This window comes from Erithacus rubecula (assembly GCF_903797595.1).
Source record: "Erithacus rubecula genome assembly, chromosome: 26".
Classification (NCBI taxonomy): Eukaryota; Metazoa; Chordata; class Aves; order Passeriformes; family Muscicapidae; genus Erithacus; species Erithacus rubecula.
The window spans coordinates 3,157,510-3,177,804 of NC_136678.1; the positions used below are offsets into that span (position 1 = coordinate 3,157,510).

Here is a 20,295-nt window from a genome sequence, read left to right on the forward strand (position 1 = left end):
GTGTTTATTCTGCCTGGGGCTGTAACCTCTGCTGAGGTGTCAGTCCCAGCCAGGGCTGTGGTGTGAGGGATAAAACCTCATGGTGTTTCAAACCATTAAACCAGCTCAGTGTATTTCATGTCAGCCTGAAAACCTGACTTGCCTTGTTATTAGAAATGGAACATACGGTATAAATTTAGCAATCCCTGGTGTATTTAGCATTTCACATCAGCCAGATTTTACTTGACACGAAAATCTGATCTTTAACCTGTATTTAAATGTCTGGATTTCTTGCTCTAATTTTACATACTGAAATGTCCTAGTTCCTGGCAAGCCCCAGGTCTTTGCTGGGTAAATGTTCTGAACTATGGTTGCCCAAATGGGTGATGGTGCCACAGGAACCACTCGCTGCCATGCTGCAAAAAGGGATTTCAGTGGTACATGACAGCCCCTAGGGACACAGTCCTTGCAGCTGTACATAAGTGGGGGTAAAAATGAGCTTTTCTAACCCTCCATCACATGCAGAACACACCCACAATGGCTGCAGACCCTTGTGCTGTCTTTAACAGAACATTTGGATGTGATTTTATGCATAAATTTGTTTAAAAAAAAAAAAATATTCAATCTCCCAAACCCCCCCAGCCAGTGCCTGCAGGATGAGAACTGCCCTGCTTTGACACAGACCCCCAGGAGGGCTTGGGCACAACACTGGGGCCACACACAACAGCACACACGTGTGTCTAAGGTTGTTTATTAATTCAGTCTGTTCTAAGTTGTACAATTATGAAAACAACAAAACGACTGCTGGAAGCCCAGGAATATTTACAATCTCGCCTTGTTGTAGTGAGGTCAGTCTATGTTGTTGCACAGATTGGTTATGTTTGGTACCACAAGATGTTTAAAATTCAGACAAATTTGAACAGATTAACAATTGTATATACAGGAAATAAAAGGAAATTCAAGTATCAAAATACAGACAGATTAAATAACATTTGTATTACAAATCAGCCCCACTGCCATACATCACAATTAGCAAAAATGTCCACATTGCAAACTGAACTCGAGTGTCTCTGCCCTGTCAGGGAATCCCAGGTTATTTTTCTGTGGGTAAGAAAAATGTCTGAGCTGGGTTGACTTAGTGAGAACAGCACAGGTACTTTTCTTTTGGGAATAAAAAAATTTAAGGTAATACCAATATGAGATCTGAAAGGGAGACCTTTGCAACACAACAGTGTTGTGAGCACTGTGCCAGCTTCAAAATGAGGATCAGAGCAGAGCCAGGGAAATGCTGCTGCTGCTGGAAACCTCTGAGGTGGGTGGAAGGAGCATTAAAGCATTGGCTCCACCTCAGCTGCACACAGAATGGGACAGTTTGGGGCTTTTTGGCATCTGCTCTGTGTCTCAGCAGCCTCCTGAAGGTACAGACTTCACTACAGGTACAGCCTGGAAGGTGCTGCATCTTCTCTCTGGGAGGGGGGACAGGCGTGTACTCCAAAAAAGTTGCATAATTTCTTCTAAAAAGAACAATCCCAAAGCAAGGTTAAAGTCAGCTGAACAGCTAAGATTAGAGCTGGTTTTTCTTTCTTCTTTGTAAACACAAAATAAAAAAAGGATAAAGCATCTTCAATTTGAAAAAAAAAAATCATCCCCTCCTATAAAAAGAAAGACAAAACTCTGCGAGTGAGGGCTCAGCCCACAAACCAAAGTCTGTGAAACACAATCTGTCTTTAAAGAGAGGAACAAGGCCCAGAGCAGCCCCAGCTCCTCCTGGGCAGGTAATACAGCAGATGCAGTTGGATGCAATGTCAAGATCAGCACCAGAAATTTGGGGCACTTCCCTCCAGATAGCACAAAACCCTGCAGGGAGGAAGAGCCTGAATACTGCAGAGTGGGTGGGTGAAGGTGCCAGGAGCCAGCAAGGGGCACAGCCCAGGGTCAGCCTCCAGCACCGAGTGCCTCGAGAGACCCCACCACACTGAACTGCCCAAACAACTGCTCTGTCTGTGAGGTGAGAAAGGGAGCATCTGGCTAAAGAATGGATCACTAAAGACAACCACAGGTTTCCACGTGGGGCTGGAATGGACCACCAGGGTCACCGAGCCCAGTGCCTGAAGATTGGAGTCTTCATCACCACGTCACCTCCAAGCCAACCTCCAAAAACAGCTCACGTGTCAGAAAGGAAAGGTGTCCCTCCTCCCAAGCAGAGGTTCAATTTGCAATCTCACCAAAGACTTGTTGCCAACACACCTAATATTTACACTTACACCAGTATGAATTGCAACATGTGCATAACAAGGAATGTTAGGTTTCCTAAATTCATCGACTTAACCCAAAATCTCCACTCCCCCTTCCCAACCCTTTACAGGTCTGTGCCCTCGGGATTACGGTTCACTTCCCCCCCAGCCTCACTGGTGAGAGAGACTGAAGGAAATCCTGACATACAGCAGCAACTGGAGTTAAACAGGAATTACTTGGGCACAGAGTTCCCATGTGGCAGCAGCTCCCACAGCCCCAGCAGGGCCTGAGAGATCACGACGGACGCGCTGCGCTACCTTTTGCATCTGAAGAATTCAAATCACAACCATTTGAACATTCTCCCCAGAGGGGAACAGTCTGAAAACACGTCAGTCACAGCCCAAACCACTGTGAAACACTCTGTAATTCGGAATAAAAGCAAGCACACAGCACCTCTGAGGTGGTGTCTTTGGGGACACTGGGCTCAGACGGGGCCAAGCCACCCTCAGGCTGATGTGGTTTGTCCTTGGGGATGGACTGTTTCAGTGTAATGCCCAAAATTTAACTCCTTATTTGTTCATCTTCTGAAACGGTTTCACTAATTAAATAAAATGAGCTAGTATCAAAAAAGTGCTAAATCACAATTGAATATACTTAAAAAAACCCCAACCCTTCAGGGCATAACTGCATTTAAAAACAAGACAGGTGCACAGAGGCTGGAGCAGGGAGTCGTCCCCAGGAATTCAGTGCGGAAACGGGAAGAAACGGGGTCCTTGCCATAGAAATGTCAAGTATTGCAACACGACAGGTCGGGGGATAAGGAAGCTTTGTACCATCGGGGATATTGGCCACAGCTGCTCTGGGGTGAAAGATCCTTTCAAGATTCTTTTCCTTGAGTTGCTTCCATTTGCTACAAAAGTGTGGAGTGGCTTGGAGAACGGGATGCAGACTTACCCCACCGGGTTCTCACGTGGCAGGAAGCAATCTCCAAGAATTTGGCGTTCTCTCCTGTTCACCCAGAGCTGAAGCAGAGTAAGTACCATCAGAAACACAGCACGCCCCTGCTGAGACTTTCTATCGTGCTCCTCGCCGGACTGCAGGATTCTCAGTAAATAAAAATGTTGTGTTTTGCTGTTTGTTTTTCTGACGAAAAAGCTGCAGCGCTACATTGAAACCGCGAACCGGATTTGCTCTGTGTCACTTGGTTAAAAAAGAAACGGGTCGAAAGATGTTTTGTCTCAAACTAGAAAAGGCGACATCGCTCTCGGCCTCCGAGTCTCGAGTTTTCCTTTGCTAGCAATGCAGAGAGTGGCTTTCCTTGGTGGAGGATGGGTCCCCCTCTGCTCTGGGAGCCCTCACCGAGCAGCCACACACCCACTGCGAGGCAGCCACCCGTGCCACAGGGAGATGATCTTCGTGTCACTGTGTCCCAGCTCTCTGCCCCGCTACTACATCCCGTGGTAGGAGACGGCTGCCCGGAGCTCAGCTTCGCAGAGGCAAACAGAAAGGAAGATAATGGAATGAATTTCCAAGCCATACAAAAAAAAACACGTGCTGGGAAAGGTCAACGGGCCGGAGACGGGACACAGAAACTGTCAGGGCTATGGACACGGAGCAGGGCAGGGCTGGCTGTGATCCCCGCTGGGTTTGGTCACCTTTAGGAAGGCACGTGCTCTCCTGACCCGGATTTAGGGGGTGTGGAGGGACCTGCCCTTCCCAGCTGAGAGCAGGGGGAGATGAAGAGCTCAGACCCTGTGACGCTGGGCGGTGATGAACACCTACACATAGAAACTGCTCTGCCACCCACACCAGGGACTGAGTTTCTCTTCAAGGGACACAGAAATCTTCATGGCACTCTTACAGCTTGGAAAAGTGCTGATAGAACCCAAACCCAGCCTCCCAGAGCACCTTGGGCACAGCAATGATCTGCTGTCCACAAAGCCTGGGCTGGCAGGGTGGCCCTGCAGGTCCTGGGCAGTGCTGCCTGTGTCAGGGGGCTCTGTGGCATACACTAGACTGAGCTTTCCTTTGTTTTTTTTTTTTTTGCTTTAAGACAACACTTCTACTTTTAGTCCTCTCACTGGGTTCCCAATAGCTGAGCCCTCAGTCTGAGGTCAATTTGCCATTAAGTTGCAAATGACTTGGGAGATCAAACTCATTCCTGAGAAAGAGTTAAATAAGGACTTTAAAACATCAAATTTCAGTGCAGGTGAGGGGAAATGGAAGATCTGAGGCAGCAGCTCCAAAGCCACAGCAAAACTCAGCCAAGCTGCTGCTGGGCCCTAACACCAGGGGCAAACAACCCAGGGCTGCTCCCTGACTTCTCCCTGCTGATGCTGCCTGTGGTGTCCAGCTGACACCTCCCCTCCCCAGCCCGGGGCTAACAACAACATGTGCCTTTGGAAGCTTAACCACAGGCTGCCATGTGAAAACTACACCAGCATTCAGGAGAAGTCTGGTGAGTGTAAACACAAGGACTACGAGGGGAAGAAAAACCTACAAGGGACTGAAATGCATGCAACTACCTGTCCCCCATGTCTGAGGGGACAGAGCTCACAGTGGGAACCATCGCACTCAGCCCAAACCAACGCTCCCCCACCACCCAGAGCAAGTTGTGCACTGGGCCTTGAGGAGGGAGACTGGGGGCAAGGGTGGCCACAAGGAAATGGAAGTGCCCGTGTGTTATTTGCAGAGAGCATCACAGTGGTTAGTGTCGGTTCGACTGGCAGGGAGGGAGAGGAGAGTTCACTGAACAGTGCACAGCCGTGGCTCAGTCGGGAAGAGGATCTAGGAGGAAGGAGTGTGTGCACCGTAGAGACAAGAGGTCTCCATCAGTCCAAGGACAAGGTGAGATAGAAAAAAACAAAAGGCCTGGGGAGCATCACATTGCCCCAGGGATTCACAGTGCCAGAGCGAGGGGAAGACGTGAGAACAGTGGGCGGCTTTCCTGGATCCACATCTCGGAGCTGCACCTGCCCCCTCCGCTGCTCCCGCCTCGCGGCAGCCACAGCGCGTTACCCTCGCTGCCCAGAAAGGAGATTCACAGTGTTCACAGCCAGCAGGTACAAAGGCCGGTTAAGTCTACAGTGTCCTAAGTGCTGCTGCCTTGGACGTGGTGCCTAGGCGGGCTCAGGGCGAGCAGCTGGAGGAAGAGGGAGTTTAGAAGAGCAGACAGATCAGATGGCAAAGGCACGGTTAGACGGGGCGGACGCGGGCGTTTGCTTTAGAAGATAGTGGTCTCATACTTAGTGCTGAGGGTCCGCTTGGAGTCCTGCTTGGGGTCCACGACCCAGGAGACACTGGCATGAGACTGGGAGTCTTGGTCCACTTCAGGGGGATCCAGCTAGAAAATAAGGAGAGAAAGGGCATCTTAGGACAGCCGTGTTTCTGGGACAGAATGAAGCATGAAGCGCCTGCCTGCCTACTGCCCATCCCAAAATTGTGCACGTGTGCAAGGAAGCAGCTCTTGCTGGGGAGGCATTTGAGTCCTTCACAGCTAAAACATGTCTGGCCATGTCAGTCTCAACCCAGCACCCCAAGGTGACTCCCTGTATTAGGCTGTGAGTCCCTGTCACCATCAGCGACAGCTTTGCTCGTCTCAGACAAGCATGAAAAACGGAGCTCTACAGAAATGGGGCAGAGGGAGACAGTTCCTGGCAGGTGAGCTCCCACGTGAGCTACCCTTCTGACCAAGCACAGCTCCTTCCTCTTATCCTGCTAAATCAGGGTACCACGGGGAAGTTGTTCCCACCCCAGAAGGAGCAGCGGGGTGAGCTGAGAGCTGCCACACTGCATCAGCGGGGGCAGCAGATCCCTGGGGTTCATCCAAACCCCAGCGTGGGGCAGAACGAGCAGGGGAAGGAACAACAGCGAGGCAGGACATGGGGACACAGCAGGAGATACAGGAGTGGGGAGGCAGCCCGGGTGGGTTGGGAAGGGAGGATGGCAGGAAGAAGGGTAAAGACCTTCACTCCAGGACTAACAGACTGCAGCGGCAGGTAGGAGGGGCGGTGAGTTGTACAGGTGTGACAGTAACAACAGCGGGTGTCGGGAGGGAGCGGCACCTGGGCGGGGGGGAGCAAGCAGAACACAGACAAAAGGAGACATTAAAGGAAGGCAGTGGCTTGTGCAGCAGTCCCTGCTCCTCAGCAGCTCCAGTCTTGGCTGGTTTTGGCTATGGGAAATCCCATACTGTAGCTCACTTACATATCTCACTGCAGCTCTACATGTGGAAGCTTGTGCTGGACTCAGCAGGGCACTAAAGCCCCATCCCACCTGGGCTATTTCCACCTCTGCCTGCCCTCCTGCTATCAGGAGAAGCCCCAGGCCTGCAGCAGAACTGACACAGGCACAGACCTGCAGTGCCAGCAGCAGGACAGGCACCTGGACCACATCTGGGCTCCCCCCACCACCCAGGGGAGGTGTAGGGGTGTGCTGCCCTCAAGAACCCCCAGCTCAGGCCAGCAGCCGCTCCTGCCTGCACCCACGTACCGCAGATTTCCTCATGCCTGCTCGTGGTTTAGGCACCGGTTTGGAAGATTTTGTTTCAATCATTTCTCCTGCTCCAGCACCCAGGGGCTTTGCCCTCTGGGCTTGCAGGGCGAGCTGGTAGGCGACCTCGAATGCCTGTCCCAATGTGAGGATGATCTCATATGTCAGGTTCTTTGAGAGAACACAGAGAACACAAAGCTGTCAGATCACTCTGTGCACATCCCCCTTGTGCTCAGAAGATGCTCTGGGATCACAGACCTTGGCAGAGCTGGTGTCTTCCCATCAACAGGTCATGTCCTGCTGTGTCCCTGGCAAAGCCACTGATGTGGGGGAGCCTGGACTATGCTGCTTCCCCCAGGGCCCCCTGCCCAGGACCCCCTACCCACCTGTAAAGCCCCACCAGCACTGCAGTTCAGCAGCATAAAGAAAAATAGCCCAAAAGTCTTGTGCAATTTTCATTCTACCCAAGTATAAATGCAAATCACACTTTTACCCTCTCTAAGTTAGAAGGTTGTTAAATCTGCCCATTATGCTCAACATAATTGAGAGCATATTAGGGGTTTGTGCACAGCACATTCCCCAGGAGGAAGCTCCTGCCCTGCTTTATTCAGTGCTGGAGACAGCAGTAACGAAGCCAGACAAATATTCTCTTTGCCCACAGAGGTCCAAAGGACAGGCATTCAGAACCAAGACTACTTTATGTTAAAAATGGGTGAAAGAACCCTGGAAAGGAGCAGCCTGTGACTAGCCAATAAAGCTGAGGGATGAAATAAATGGGCTGTGAAGGACTGGGAAATGTGACATGACAATGCACTAACCACATCCACAGTGCTGAAGACATGGCAGTAGTGATGGCTGGTCTGCAGGTCCTTGGTGATGTAGGCAAATGTGCACAGATCCTCAGGGTCCTGAGCAGCACAGGAGATGTTCCGGATCTCGTGCTCAGCAATGACATTCTGCCAGGGTCAACCACAAGGACCTGTCACCCTTCTGGGGATGGCAAATACACCCAGCAAACAGTGGCTGTGGGCACAGGGAAGGGCAGTCTCCCAGCCAGGTCAGTCCCAGCTCCCTCCCATGGCAGGAATAAATGGCAACATGGCCCACAAGCAGCCAGTCTGCCAAGCCTTTGGCACTCAGGTGATCATCACCACCTTGGTATTTTCCCCCAGCCCCAGAAGTTCCCCAGGACCAGCAAAGGGCCACAAAAAGTGACTTGCAGCCCCCAGGCAGTTGGGATTGCAGGCTGTGTCCCTCCAGTCACCAACTTTGAGGCATCTACAGCTCACCTTGTTGGAGGCATCGATGAACTTCACCCCTTTGTATGTGATGGACAGGATTATGGTTGGGATCTTCTTCATGTGCTCCGTGGATTTCTTCAGAAACGAGAATATTCAAGTGACCAACTGTGAATGGATGCTCCCTGCCCTGCCCCAGCCCACCTCACCCCAGAGACCCCCAGGCCTGTACAGAAAGTTTTGGGGATCTGGGACCAGGAGGAGGAAAGTTAGCTGCTGGTGGAAGCAGAGGGGAAAAGACAGGGACCTGAAGAGACCCCAGCCACCACTTCCCCAGTGAAAACACCCCCTGTCCCAGTGCACTGGGAACAATGCTGGGAAGGGGCATGTTTGATGGTTCCCCTAGAGAGTTTGGGAAACCACTGAGTTCCCCCTTCCCTAAGCCACACCACAGGCTGCAAGTGAAGCAGGGGGTCTCCATACCCTCATCTTGGCACAGGCATCCTGTGTAGACTCTGTCCCTCGGAGGTCTTTGATCAACATGGAGCCCAAGTACTGTGTGAAGGAGGGAGAGATGTTAAATCCCAACCCCAAGGCAAAGCCATGGCCCTGAGACCCCACAACAGCCCCAGAGCCTCCTCATCCTCACCACCCCAGGAACCAAAAGCCACTTACGTTGGCCTCGTACCCGCAGGACTCGAAGATGAGCTTCTCAGGCTGGTGCTGCCAGTTCTGCACAGGAGCATAGGGGGCTGCCAGGCTGGGGGGGCGCAGCGTCAGCTTGGACTCCCGACGGTCCTCCTGCACAGCAACACACATGGTGTGAAGCACAAGGGGGCTGGAACAGCTCTCAGGAGGGCTCTTTGTGCTGAGGGGACTGAGGTTGGCCAAGTGCCTCAGGAGCTGGGTGGAGGCAGCACGTGGAGTTAAGGTGCTAGTGCTGGTGGAAGTGTGAGGCATCAATTTTTGAGGTGAAACTGAGGCATAAAGGAGCTAATGTCTGAGGGAAGCTGAGCCTGATCAGCTCCCTCCCTGTATCATCCTCCCTTCTCCATGGCTCCAGAGATGGAGGAGCCTGCACAGAGGGTCCCCAGGACACACAAAAGCACTCGCTAACCTGTGCTTTCCCACCAACCTGTGCTTTCCCACTAACCTGTGCTTTCCCACCAACCTGTGCTCTCCCACCAACCTGTGCTCTCCCACCAACCTGTGCTTTGTAGCGCTCAGCTCTGGCGTAGGGAGCAGTCTCAGTGCCACGCTCGTGCTGCCTCTTGGCAGTGTCCCCAGAGGGCAGCAGGAGATCAGCAGATCTGCCTGTGCAGGAGTCGTTCTGGCTCAGGGGTGACGACGTCTGCGACATCAAATCCTGGCACTGGAAGGAGCAGACACCACAAAGGGTCCCAGTCAGCTTGGGCTGTGCTGAGCCCCCATCAGTCCCTCTGCATTGTCTGACATGGGGTGCATTGAGTGGACTAACGGGGTCAGCTCCTGCTCTGGGGGTTCCTGCCTCAACCTTTCCAATCTGCACCAGACACCTGATTTGCTCCAGGATGGTTTCAGCTCTTTCAGCACGCCTCTGCCTCCACAAGCTCATCCCAGGAGGGCTGGGGGCAAGGTGGGGTGGGCTCCCCTAAAGCACTAAGCTAAGCACCCGAGGGTGATTATGATCAGCAGAGGAGCCCCAGGCACGGCCAGAGCCTCGGCACAGCTGCGGATGCATCAGCCCCACTCAGCCACTCCCCTGATTTGCCATTGAGCTCCCAGCCAGGGCTGGAGCTCGGCAGCTGCAGTGCCAGGAAATGCTCAAATGGCCCATTCTGCCTCCCCAGGCAGCATCTCAATCAGCTGAGCCCAGCCAAAGCAGCCCCAGCCCTGCTGCCTTCAGCCTCGCCTGGCTCACAGTCCAGATCCTTGGCTGCTGGTCCCCATGCTCCAGCACAGGGGGTCTGTACTGGGCACCCTCCCAGTGCAGCACCAGTGTGACCTCTCTGTTTTCACACTTCAACTCAGATCCTAAAAAATCCCCTGCAGCAAGCAGGGCACAGTAACCCAACTCGTTTCAGCCAAGCTGTTTGGGTTGGAAAGCCTTGGGAATCCAAGAGGGCAGAGCTCTGCAGCAGGGCAAGGACCAGATGTTTAGGATGGGTAAACTCTAATTACTCCAATTCCTGCTCCAGGAAGCTGATTAGCAATCTCTGGGAGGAGGCAGCACATGCTACCCCATTCCTGAGCTCACAGGGTCACTCTGAGCCCAGCAGCTTTTGCCAAACTCAGTTCTCAAAAGCCAATTTTCAGGAAGAACAGGGAATGTGATGCTTCCCTTCCAGCCAAGCCCCATAACAAGAGCTTGATCCAAATGCTGCCACTCCTGCAGCAAAAATCAACATCTACACATCTTGTTGAGTGTTATTTGGCAACGAGAGCAGGAGCTCTCAACAGCCCAGCAGGGCCAGGAGAGGGCTCCAGATCCCAAGGGTGCAATCAAACAACAAGTCCCAGCTGCAGCCCCTCTCCAGCTGGGCTGGGTCACTCCTGCCTGCTGACAGTTCCCACATCTCTGACCAGGAAACAAGGGCAAGAAAGTGGGCTCAGAACTCCCCTCTGTGCAAGGCAGAGGTGGGAATGGTACCTTGCACCCCTTCAGTGTAGCAACCTGATCCCAAGGGGCAGCCTGACCCTCCCCATGGGGTCAGCATCCAGGGGCTGACCTGCAAGGGCTGGAATTATCTTGCCCCACTCTCTGCAAGGATGCCCCTGCACAAGAATTTGCTGCCTGGGTGGCTGGAGAGGATGAGGTGAGCAGCTGAACAGACACCACTGGCCATGGCAAGATTTCTGCCAGCACTGACACACCAGCCAGGCAGGGAACCACGAGCAGGGACTCACTCTCAGCTGAGAGAAGCGTGGTGGCTTGGCTGGTGGCTCCTCATAGGGTCTGTCTGCCAGTGAGGCAATGATCCTCTTCCGATGGCCCAGCAGGTTCACCTTCAGCACCTGCAGGGACAGATCATGGTCACCACGGGCACAGAGCTGCTCTGAGAGACTTGTAGCAAGTCCCAGCTCCAGGGAACAGGGCAGGAGAGGGGTGACACTCACATTTACTATCTCAAGCTCCCAGAGGTTTTTCACAGTGTCTATAGAGCTGTAGCCACTCGAGAGGAAGGACTGGATGTAATCCTGCAGCCCCAGGGAGTCGAGCCATGCAGGAACTGATGGCTGGCTATTCCCATCACAGCCCAGGGGTTTCAACTGTGAAAGCACAAGAAAGGTGTTGAAAGCTGCAGGAGCAGAGACCCCAAGGGATGTGGGGTCAATGAAAATCAGTTTACAGGCCATCACCATCTCCACTAGCCAGTAACAAAAGCACTGTACAAACAAAGAATGTGCTTGGGATCAAGACTGGCAGGAGTAACAGTCCCACCAAGGAGCTACCACCACCCACATTGCCTGGAAGACCAGTATATTCCTCCTCCTCCTCCCTGCTATTCCCCAAACCCTTCTCAGAGCCCAGGGACTCCTCCATTGCCTCCTGGTTTTGTCCCCCACCCCTGGCTGGTGCTGACCTTCGGGAGGGAGCGAGCAGCCTGCAGCAGCTTCCGGCGGTGCTGGGGGTCACCAATCCCGATATCCCGAAGGTCCTGGTCTTCCATGACATTACAGCCCTGTGGGGACACGAGGGAGAGACATGGGAGAGGGGACAGCAGGAGCCACACAGGTGTGTGAATTACATCACACACTTACAGCACCCTCCTGATGACCTCCAGCACATCCTGGCAGCAGGAGGAGGAGGAGGAGGATAAGGAAGGCTTCCAAGGCTGGGAGCTCTGCCCACGTACCAACCTTGGGCACAGAGGGCTGAGCAGAGAACAAACAGCACTGCCCTCCCCTCCCTGCTCTGGGAGCTGCTTTCAGCCACCTCCCGTGGGGTTCCACACACAGAGGCTTTAAACATCCTGTAACAGTGCCCAGGGAAACCCCAGCCTCCTCCATTCCCGAGCAGGGGCTCTGAGTTCTGCTCAACCTCCCTCCACGGCCACAGGGAAACCTGCACTGCTTTCCCTGGCAGCAGGGGAAGCTCAGGTGTCTCCTCTGGCCCCAGGTAGGGCCAGAGATGCTCCAGTCACCCCACACTGTGCTGTTAAAACCCATTTTCTGCCCCCTCCCCCTGCAGAGCAAAAGCACACAGACTCTAATCCCCTTTAAAAGCTTCTGTCCCAAGCTGCTTCCCTGCCCTCCTACCTGGGCAGAGCTCAGCAGGACAGGTCTCCCCAGGCTGGCAGAGCCACACTGCTGTGTGACTGAAGCTTCAGCTGGAGCTGCACCCCCTCCCTGGCCCTGCCTCCCTCTGCTCCCCAGAGAGCCCCAGCAGTGTGCACTGACAGCACTTCACTGCCCCACATTCTGGTTTTATAAGAGAAACCCAATTAGGGCTGGCTGCAGGGAAGGTGAGGGCAGGTGAGATTGCCAGGCACCCTCCATAAAGGGCAGCAAAGGTTTCCTACCTCCCATCCACACTTCTGTGGGATTTCAGCACGTGTGCTTTGCTGGGTGCTAACTGCTTTAAATGCAGGGAGCTGCCCCAGAGCAGCCACCCCCTGAGCATCTGGGGGTCTCTCCTGTCCTGAGCGTGTCCTTGCTCCTGGCCCTGCCCAGCAGCTGCTCTGCCACTTCCAGGGCAGGGTGGTGACAGCAGAGGAGGATGGCACATGGCTCTCCACCCAGGGGCTGCTCTTCCCTCAGCCACAGAGGATTGTTCAGGGAAACAGGGAATTAACACCAGAGATAAGAGATGCCCAGAGGTCTCTGTGCCACGCAGGAGAGCTGTCCTGCAGCCCAGAGCAAACAGCAGTGGGTGGGAGGAGGCAGAGCCCTCAACACCCCCTGATGGGGCTCCTCTGCCTCCCTCCCCTGGTGGGTCAGATCCCACACACTTCATTCCTGGAGAGCTGGGAGGGGACAGGAAAGCAGAGCCTGAGCTGACAGCCACAGCACAAAGGCATTTATTTGTCTGAGAGTTGTTTAAACAACAGGAAAGTCGGGACTAAATGGCTCTGCAGCCCACAGAGGGGGGTTAACTCCATGTTTTCCCCAAGGCCAGCTCACAGACTGTGCCAGTTGAAGCCATTGTGCTGGGAAGAGCCACTGCCACTGCCCCAGAGTCCCTGTGGTCACCAGACCATGGCCAGACCCATCTGCCCTGCACCCCACAGCCTGTGAGCGAGGCCAGGGGACACCAGGGGCTCACCTGAGTGGTGACACTGCACACCATGAGCTGTGACAGGATGGAACCACATCACATCAACTGCTCTGTGCACCCCTCAACTGCACAAAATCAGTGAGTAAGAAGAGGCAGGTTGCTGCTGAAAGCTCCAGGCTGCCCACTTGGTGCACAAGCAGCAATGCTCTCAGGTTGGGAACAAACTCCCAGTGATTAACACAAGGAGCTGCTGCTGCCAGGCAGTGACCTCTGGCTGGTGGGCAGCAGCATCCCACCAGAAAGATGGAAACATCCCCTCCCCTTTCTTGTTCATGAATTTTAAGCCAAAGAACCACATTTAATGTGCATTCCTGTAACAGCAGGAGATTGTGTGCTCGGCTCCAGGGAGGAGGGAAGGGATTAAAGGGGATTAACTCCCCTGACAGACACCTCACCTGGCAGGAACACAGAGTGTGTGCAAGGAATTCATCTCCCTGGGAGAGATGGCTTCCAAAGGGATTTTTGAAATGGACAAAGAGGGCTAGAGCAAGTGATGGGATTTCTCCCATAAGTTTGGAAAGCAGACTATTACTGCCCTGTGTGGGGGAGGAACAGGGAGAGACTGAAGTGCCCACAGCATGTCACACCTCAGGTGTCTGAAACCTGCAGTTCCCAGGCAGGGCCTGCTCTGCTGCCTTGACCTGCCCATCTTGGTGCTCTGTGGCTCCATGCCCCTGCAGAGAGCCAGGGCTGAAGCTGGGGCAGTGCAGGGAAGAGCTGGCAGGGGCAGAGCTCACAGCCAGCCCTTGTCCCTTTGTGCCACCATACAGCAGGACAATCAGCAGCCAAACGAGCTGTGACAATGGCAATGTGCAATTTCCATGTATAAAAACTAAAAGAGCTTGCTGATCCTATTTGCATTTTCACTCACACTCACTTTCCAGTGAGCCCTTTATGGTGCTAATCCCCTTTGGCATGGCTGTGATCCCCTATGATCACCACACAGCTGGTGGCTCTTGCTCTCCACAGGGCACCAGTGCCAGCCCCAGGGCAGGGAAGGTGTTCTCCCACTTTTGGCATCTCAAATTCAACGAAAATGGCTTGCTCTGTAGCAAGGATACAAGGTAGTTAAACACTGTGAAGCCTACAGCTTTCTCCTGCACTCCTTATTTTTATGTGTCACATTAAATTCCCTTGGTGGCAGTCCATATTCTCTGGGTACTTAACAAGGATAGACAAAGCATAGCAACTCTGAACAAATCATTCCAGTCCCTGGTGCAGGAGAAACGTCCTTCAAACCCATCCAGATTTCAACTCCCATGGAAAACAATAATCTGCCACTAAAAGAGAATTAAATACAAAGACACTGGAGATCTTTTAACCTTTGCCAGCCACACAGAGGAGCCAGACTCTAAACCTGTCTGCACTCACCATGCCCTCAGACAAGAGCCAAGGGGCAGAGCTGCTCTGCATGGGCCACTGCTGCTTTTTGGTTTTAGCCACAGGTCAGCAGATGCCACCTCCCAGTGCCCCTCTCAGGCACAGAGCAACCCCAGCTCCCACCAGCCCCTCCCCAGGTCCTCTGAGGACAGGCTCAGTGGGGAGAGCAGGCTCTGGGATGTGCTCTGCCACCAGCCCAGTCCTCCAGGAGCCTCCACAAGCAGCCTCAGAGATGCCAATTAGAATCAAAAATACTTTCCCGAGACGTGTTTCTGATTTTATTCCTTGTGACAAGTGTTTTTACCTTGCATGTTCCTCCTGGTGCCCCAGCTCTGTGGGCTGAGCAGAGTGAGGGAGGCTCAGGGCTGGCCTGGGCCAGAGCTCTCACTGTCACCCACATTTTGGGGCAGCACTTTCATCCCAAAATCTCACCGTGTGCTCTGTCAGGAGCCAGCCCCTACTTGGGCTCAGCCAGGGAAGGGACACAGGGGGTGAAATGCATTACCTGGGGCAGAACTCCTCTGCTGCAGACAGAGAATTTTGGCTGCTCAAAGATCTGAACCATCAGCCCAGTCAGACACCTGAAACTGGGTAGGCTGAGTCCCACCCTGGGTCCCAGCTGGCACAGATGAGCTGCCAGGCTGCCAGAGGAGCCTTCATCCCCCAACCTGGCCTTCAGCTTCCTCTGAGCCAAACTGAGCCCCCTCCATGGAGAGGCACAAACACACCCCACCATGAGGGACACTCTGAACCCTCCCCAGTGCCCCAGGGAGGGCAGGGATGTGCCAGTGACCTGTGTCCCCACCAGGAGCCCTGTGGGATGCAGCCCACCCACCCACAGACACGAGATCTTGGAAAAAGGGTTGGCTTTGGTCACACCTCACTGCCTGCACTGTAGTTAAACAGCCTGTGAGGCTCCAGGTTTCTCATTAAAGAAAAAAGACCAGTCAGAGGTTAGCTGGCAGAAGGCAGCATCCCCTCCTGCTACCGAGGTGACCCCAAAGCGACTGAGCCAAAGGCAGCGCTGCCGAAATCCGCCAGATTCCTCCTCCAGCAGGACACTCTGCAGGCTCTTAACTACCCAATTTTCAGATGCTGCTTCTTCCCCAGAGCCTGGCACCTGTCCATGCTCTCGTTGCAGCTAAGGAAGGGCCCGAGGCAGCGAGTGTTCTGTGCAGGAGTGGCCAGGATGGACCCGATGCTGCCCTGAGCAGCCCCTGCCCAGAGCCACGGCCAGGACGTGTCTGTGGAAAGCAACAGATGCAAAACCCAAACACAGCTTCCCAGACTCCTGCAGACATCCCAAGCAGAGAGACAGCTGAAGGCTCTCTGTGCATACAAAGTGCACACAAAGCTCTTTTTCTTTTTCCCCTGAGTGCATTCGAGACAATTTGCATCTTGTCGAAGATTCTGCTGTCACTGCTATTGCTCTGCTTTTGGCAGCCTGGATGTGGAGATGTGTCCAGCTCACAGCTGGGTCCTGCACACCCAGATCTCAGAGCAGGGGGATCCCATTTGGTTGTGAAAATCTTTTTTTTGTAATTGGCCTTGTGGAGTTTGGTGTCTTCCCCTAACAGCATCTGCAGTCTGAGGTACTTGAGTGGAAAGCAGGGGAAAGGATCTGTTTGTCACAGGCATGATGAGCAAGCCCCAGCTCTTCACAGAGCACTGGTGGGGAAAGGGGATTGTACACAAAACCCTACAATAAATCTGAGATTAGCACACAGCCATTTCATTTTTGTTTAATTTTCTTCCCCATGCAGACTGGCAGCGTGACAATGGCAATGGAGGGAATCGGTCATGGTTGTCAAGTTCAGGCAATTTTATTGACAGAAAAAAAAAAAAAATTTACTGCAACTTTATTGGCTTTTTTTAATGTTTATGGGGCCTGGAGCTACTAATGAATCAAGTATAAGTATCCTCTAAATTGCCAGTTCTGGTCCACCCACTTTGCTCCTCAAAATCCACTCCAACCTCTCTGCTCCCCGTGGAGTCCATTCCTATTATCCACAGGGAACTTTGGCACAGCTCTGCTACACTTCCCAAGACCCTCAAACTTCCTTCAACCCCAGATCCCTGCATGCCTCTGCTCTCACCATTCCCTTCCAGGAGCAATCCAAACACCCCTACCATGGTGGATTAAGCACAGTCCTTGGGAACCTCCCAAGGACCAGCCAGAACCCACTGGGGAGATGTCAAACAAAATTCATTTAATTGAATGAAGTGATTCCCACTCAGGGGCTTGGCAGAAACCCTTACCCCAGGGTCCAGCCCCATTCTTAGGGGCTCATTTAGCACTGCACAGTCAGTCTGGGGACACTGGCACGTGTTCCTGGGGGCTGGCAGCAGTGACCAAATCCAGAAACAGCCACTCAGAGCTTCTGCCCAGCTGAGCAGAGCTTGCTCCAGTTCCAGCCTGACACAGCCCAGGCATGAGCTACACAGGGCTCACCTGAGTCTGCACAAAAATCCCTGCACCAGCTGTGGTCAGGCCATGTTCTTGCTGTGTTTCAACAGCAGCAGATGCAGTAAAACCCTGTCAGGGGTCTCTGGTGGGCTCCTGTTCCTCACAGATCATTCCTGAGTGCAAACCACTACCAGAATGTGTCAGTGCAGCTTCCCCCGAATGGCTACTACAAAATGACAAATTCTATATGAAAATAGAAAAAAGCTCTGGGGCAGACACATTCCCAGAGCATGTCCAAAGCCTGGCTGCTGCCCAGGGGACCAGCAGCTGTGTGCCAGGCTGGGCCATCCAGAACTGGATCAGGCAGAGCTGAGCAACTGAGGACACTGAGATGATCCAGCAGGGCAGGTACCAGGTGAGAATGAGGATCCTGCAGATGCCAGCACACACCCAAATCCCAGGATCTGAAGAGCAAAAGAGACCTGGCAGTGCTCACATCCAGTCAGATGTGGATTGGGAAGGCATGAGAGGTGCTGAGCTCAGCTCACACCCCCAGCCAAGGTGAGCCAACCTGAGTCAAGGCCTCAGCTCCACATTTATCCTGGTTTTGCCTGCACACACAGAGAGGAGAAGGGGAAGGAAAGGATGCTCTGTTAGTGAACAGCACCGCAGGCTAATCTAACATGGCCCTGAATAGCATTTAATCAAATTAATGTCAGTACTCTAAATTATTTGCAGACACCCCATTCTTCCACCACCATCATTTTTCTACCACTTCTCCCCAATTATAAAAAAATAAATAAAATCCCCTAGAGGAGCCCAGGGCACTACACACAGAGAACAGATTTCCCTTTCTGACGCTGTCTCATTGAATCAGCATTAGCTGCTTTCCACACACTCCATGGGAATCCAGGCTTGAACAATAAAAAAAAAGCCATAAAAAATGGTTTATGTTCTCTTTTACCTGCTCATTTGTGAATGAAAATATCTTTGAACTGAATAAAAAGTTCAGCTCCAGAACAACTGCCAGAGCACGCGGGGTTTGCCCTTCTCAGATGTCAGCCCAGAGGAAGCTTTGGGGCAGCAGCAAGATCCCACCCTCTAGGGAAGGGGAAAGCTTTTGCAAGCATCTTGGATACATTTATGGGATCTGTGGGATCACAAAACGCCGTGTGAGGGAACAGGTAATGGCATTTCCTTCCCCACTTCCATGGAGGAATTCCACCATCAGTTATTGCAATTCCTTCTCATTACAGTGGCCACGTCCTTTTCCCCTCCAGACGGGCAAAGTCCTGCCTGCTGTTTCCCTGGGTTAATCCCTGTTTGCTGCAGGGACCAGGAATGCACTGAGCATCCCAAAATCCATTTCCTATGGACTTCCCAAAAGAGGCATCTGTGGCAGATGCACTGGTGAGCACAGCAGACACGATGGGGCCAAGCTCCAGGAGCAGCACAATCCCTCTTGGTCCATATTCCTGTGACATTTTTCCTGCTCTCCCAGCTCATTTCCCACCGAGGACAATTAAGTGCATTTATTGTGCACTTTTCTGGATGACACTTCTCAGTCACTGCTGCAGTTTTGTGATGTGACCTTTCATTGCCCTGCTGTGGTGAGGGATGAGGCAATGAGGCTGCAGGAGCTCGGCGCACGCTACGGGGCCGCGCTGCTCCACGTGGGAGGCAGCAGTGCTGCTCCTCCTGGCTGCTGGGGTGGCCATTCCTGCTTCACTGGAGCTGCTCACATTTGGCAGGCAGTGCTGCTGAGGCTTTTATCCTACTTACAGAGCTGTATTTTTGCTAAGTCAAGGACAGCACAGCCACTGCCAGCAGCTTCGCCTCGGTTGTGTTCACCCACCGCACAAATAAACTTTCCCCTCTGATGAAGGAATCCCAGCGGGCTGCAGAGCAGAGCAGGAGGATTGGAAGCACTATCTCCACTTGAGCTGCTCCTAATCCCAGCTGCCAGCACAAGCTGCTGCCCAGTTCCAGCTCCATATGAAAAGCAGCAGCTGAGTGTCCCAGTCTGACTGCCCCGTGGCAGTGGTGCTGGCCATGAAGGTCACTTGGTGGCAATGCAGAGGGTGAGGGAAAGAAGCTGCAGTCTTGCACAGTGGGGTTTATGCTCCAGAGTGGCAGAATAAAAGGGAAAGTCTCTCTGCCTTACCCAACAACACAGTGTGGCTAGTGTAGGCAACTTAAAGGGAGTAGAAGAATTTCTGCAGACACAAAGATGTGGCCCAATATGCAGATGTGGGAAGAGAACTCAGTGTTTTGGAAAGCTAAGCTACCTAAATCCATTTGTTATCACCCCTTTCCTCCCTCACCCAAGCCAAAAGATTACACAATCCAAGATCTGTGTAGACCTCAGTCCCTTCCCAGGAACACGTACATCAGCTCTGATGTCACGTCACATCCATGTCCCAATAATCCTGCTGACTTGTGCCACTGATACCCACCCCTGAGTGAAGCCAGTGCTTAATCAAGATCAACTTTGTCCCAGATGCAGAGCTGGAAATCCCAGGAGCAGAGAGGAGACTCTAGAGCACCTTTCCCTTCCACAGCACAGCCTGTGAGACACTGGTGGATCCCACTGTCACCTGCAGGAGCTGTGGGTCCCCCAAGCCCCTCTGAGCTGTTGGTCAGCAGACCCTGAGAGCAGCAGGACCCTCACCCCTCCCTGCTGCCCACTCCAGCTGCAGCCTGTCCAGTGAGGCCAGCACGTGGCTGGAGCACAGCTAATCCCCTAATCCTCAGTTCCTGGAGTTCTGAAAATAACGGAATTATTATTTTTGGAAACAACACATGTTTCTGCCTTCCTATATTAACAACTAATTAAGAAGCCAAATATATTTACAGAGCACTTTTCAAACTCCCTTTACACACAGCGTGCTCATGAATCATTTCCCTTTACCTGGGGGTAAAGGCTCTTGTGACATGGGGCACAGATTAACACAGGAGCCAGCTGAAAATACCCAGGGAATCAAAAATTCCTGAAACCATACCTGGCTGCAGTACAGAGCACCAGCAAGCCCAGCACCTCCAATTTGTGTCTGGTACAAAAAAGACACCCAGGGGGCAAACAGGGCAATTTAAACCCTGGTTCTGCAGTGAAGAACAGCACCAAGGACCCCAGTGCCTGCACACACCAGCTCACACTGCTCCAGGGACAGGACACACTCCTTGTTAGACTGTTCTTGACCCTCCTCTGAGTTGCTACCTACTACAGGCTGAGTACCTTCCTCAGTAATTAAAGGGGTTTTTTAGGACACTGGCCTGCTCTGTAGCTGCACAATCTCTGCACACTGAAT

At 52.9% G+C, this 20,295-nt stretch overlaps 1 protein-coding gene across 8 annotated transcripts in view; it reads right to left on the minus strand.

Moving 5' to 3' along the window:
* Window positions 1-714: 714 nt before the first annotated feature.
* Window positions 715-20,295, minus strand: part of ANKS1A (ankyrin repeat and sterile alpha motif domain containing 1A) — a 76,981-nt gene continuing 57,400 nt past the window's right edge. For 3 of the 8 annotated variants that reach the window (XM_079327219.1, XM_079327222.1, XM_079327215.1), the window contains 10 exons: window positions 11,507-11,605; window positions 11,040-11,192; window positions 10,830-10,937; window positions 9,151-9,315; window positions 8,619-8,744; window positions 8,427-8,498; window positions 7,995-8,081; window positions 7,524-7,661; window positions 6,706-6,876; window positions 5,198-5,557 (listed from right to left, as the gene is read on the minus strand). In XM_079327219.1, the coding sequence (XP_079183345.1) occupies window positions 5,438-5,557; window positions 6,706-6,876; window positions 7,524-7,661; window positions 7,995-8,081; window positions 8,427-8,498; window positions 8,619-8,744; window positions 9,151-9,315; window positions 10,830-10,937; window positions 11,040-11,192; window positions 11,507-11,605 (1,239 nt within the window). In that variant the 3' untranslated portion in view covers window positions 5,198-5,437. Of the gene's footprint in view, window positions 5,558-6,705; window positions 6,877-7,523; window positions 7,662-7,994; window positions 8,082-8,426; window positions 8,499-8,618; window positions 8,745-9,150; window positions 9,316-10,829; window positions 10,938-11,039; window positions 11,193-11,506; window positions 11,606-20,295 lie in introns of all 8 variants that reach the window. The other 5 variants (XM_079327220.1, XM_079327216.1, XM_079327218.1 and 2 more) reach the window with 3 other exon arrangements.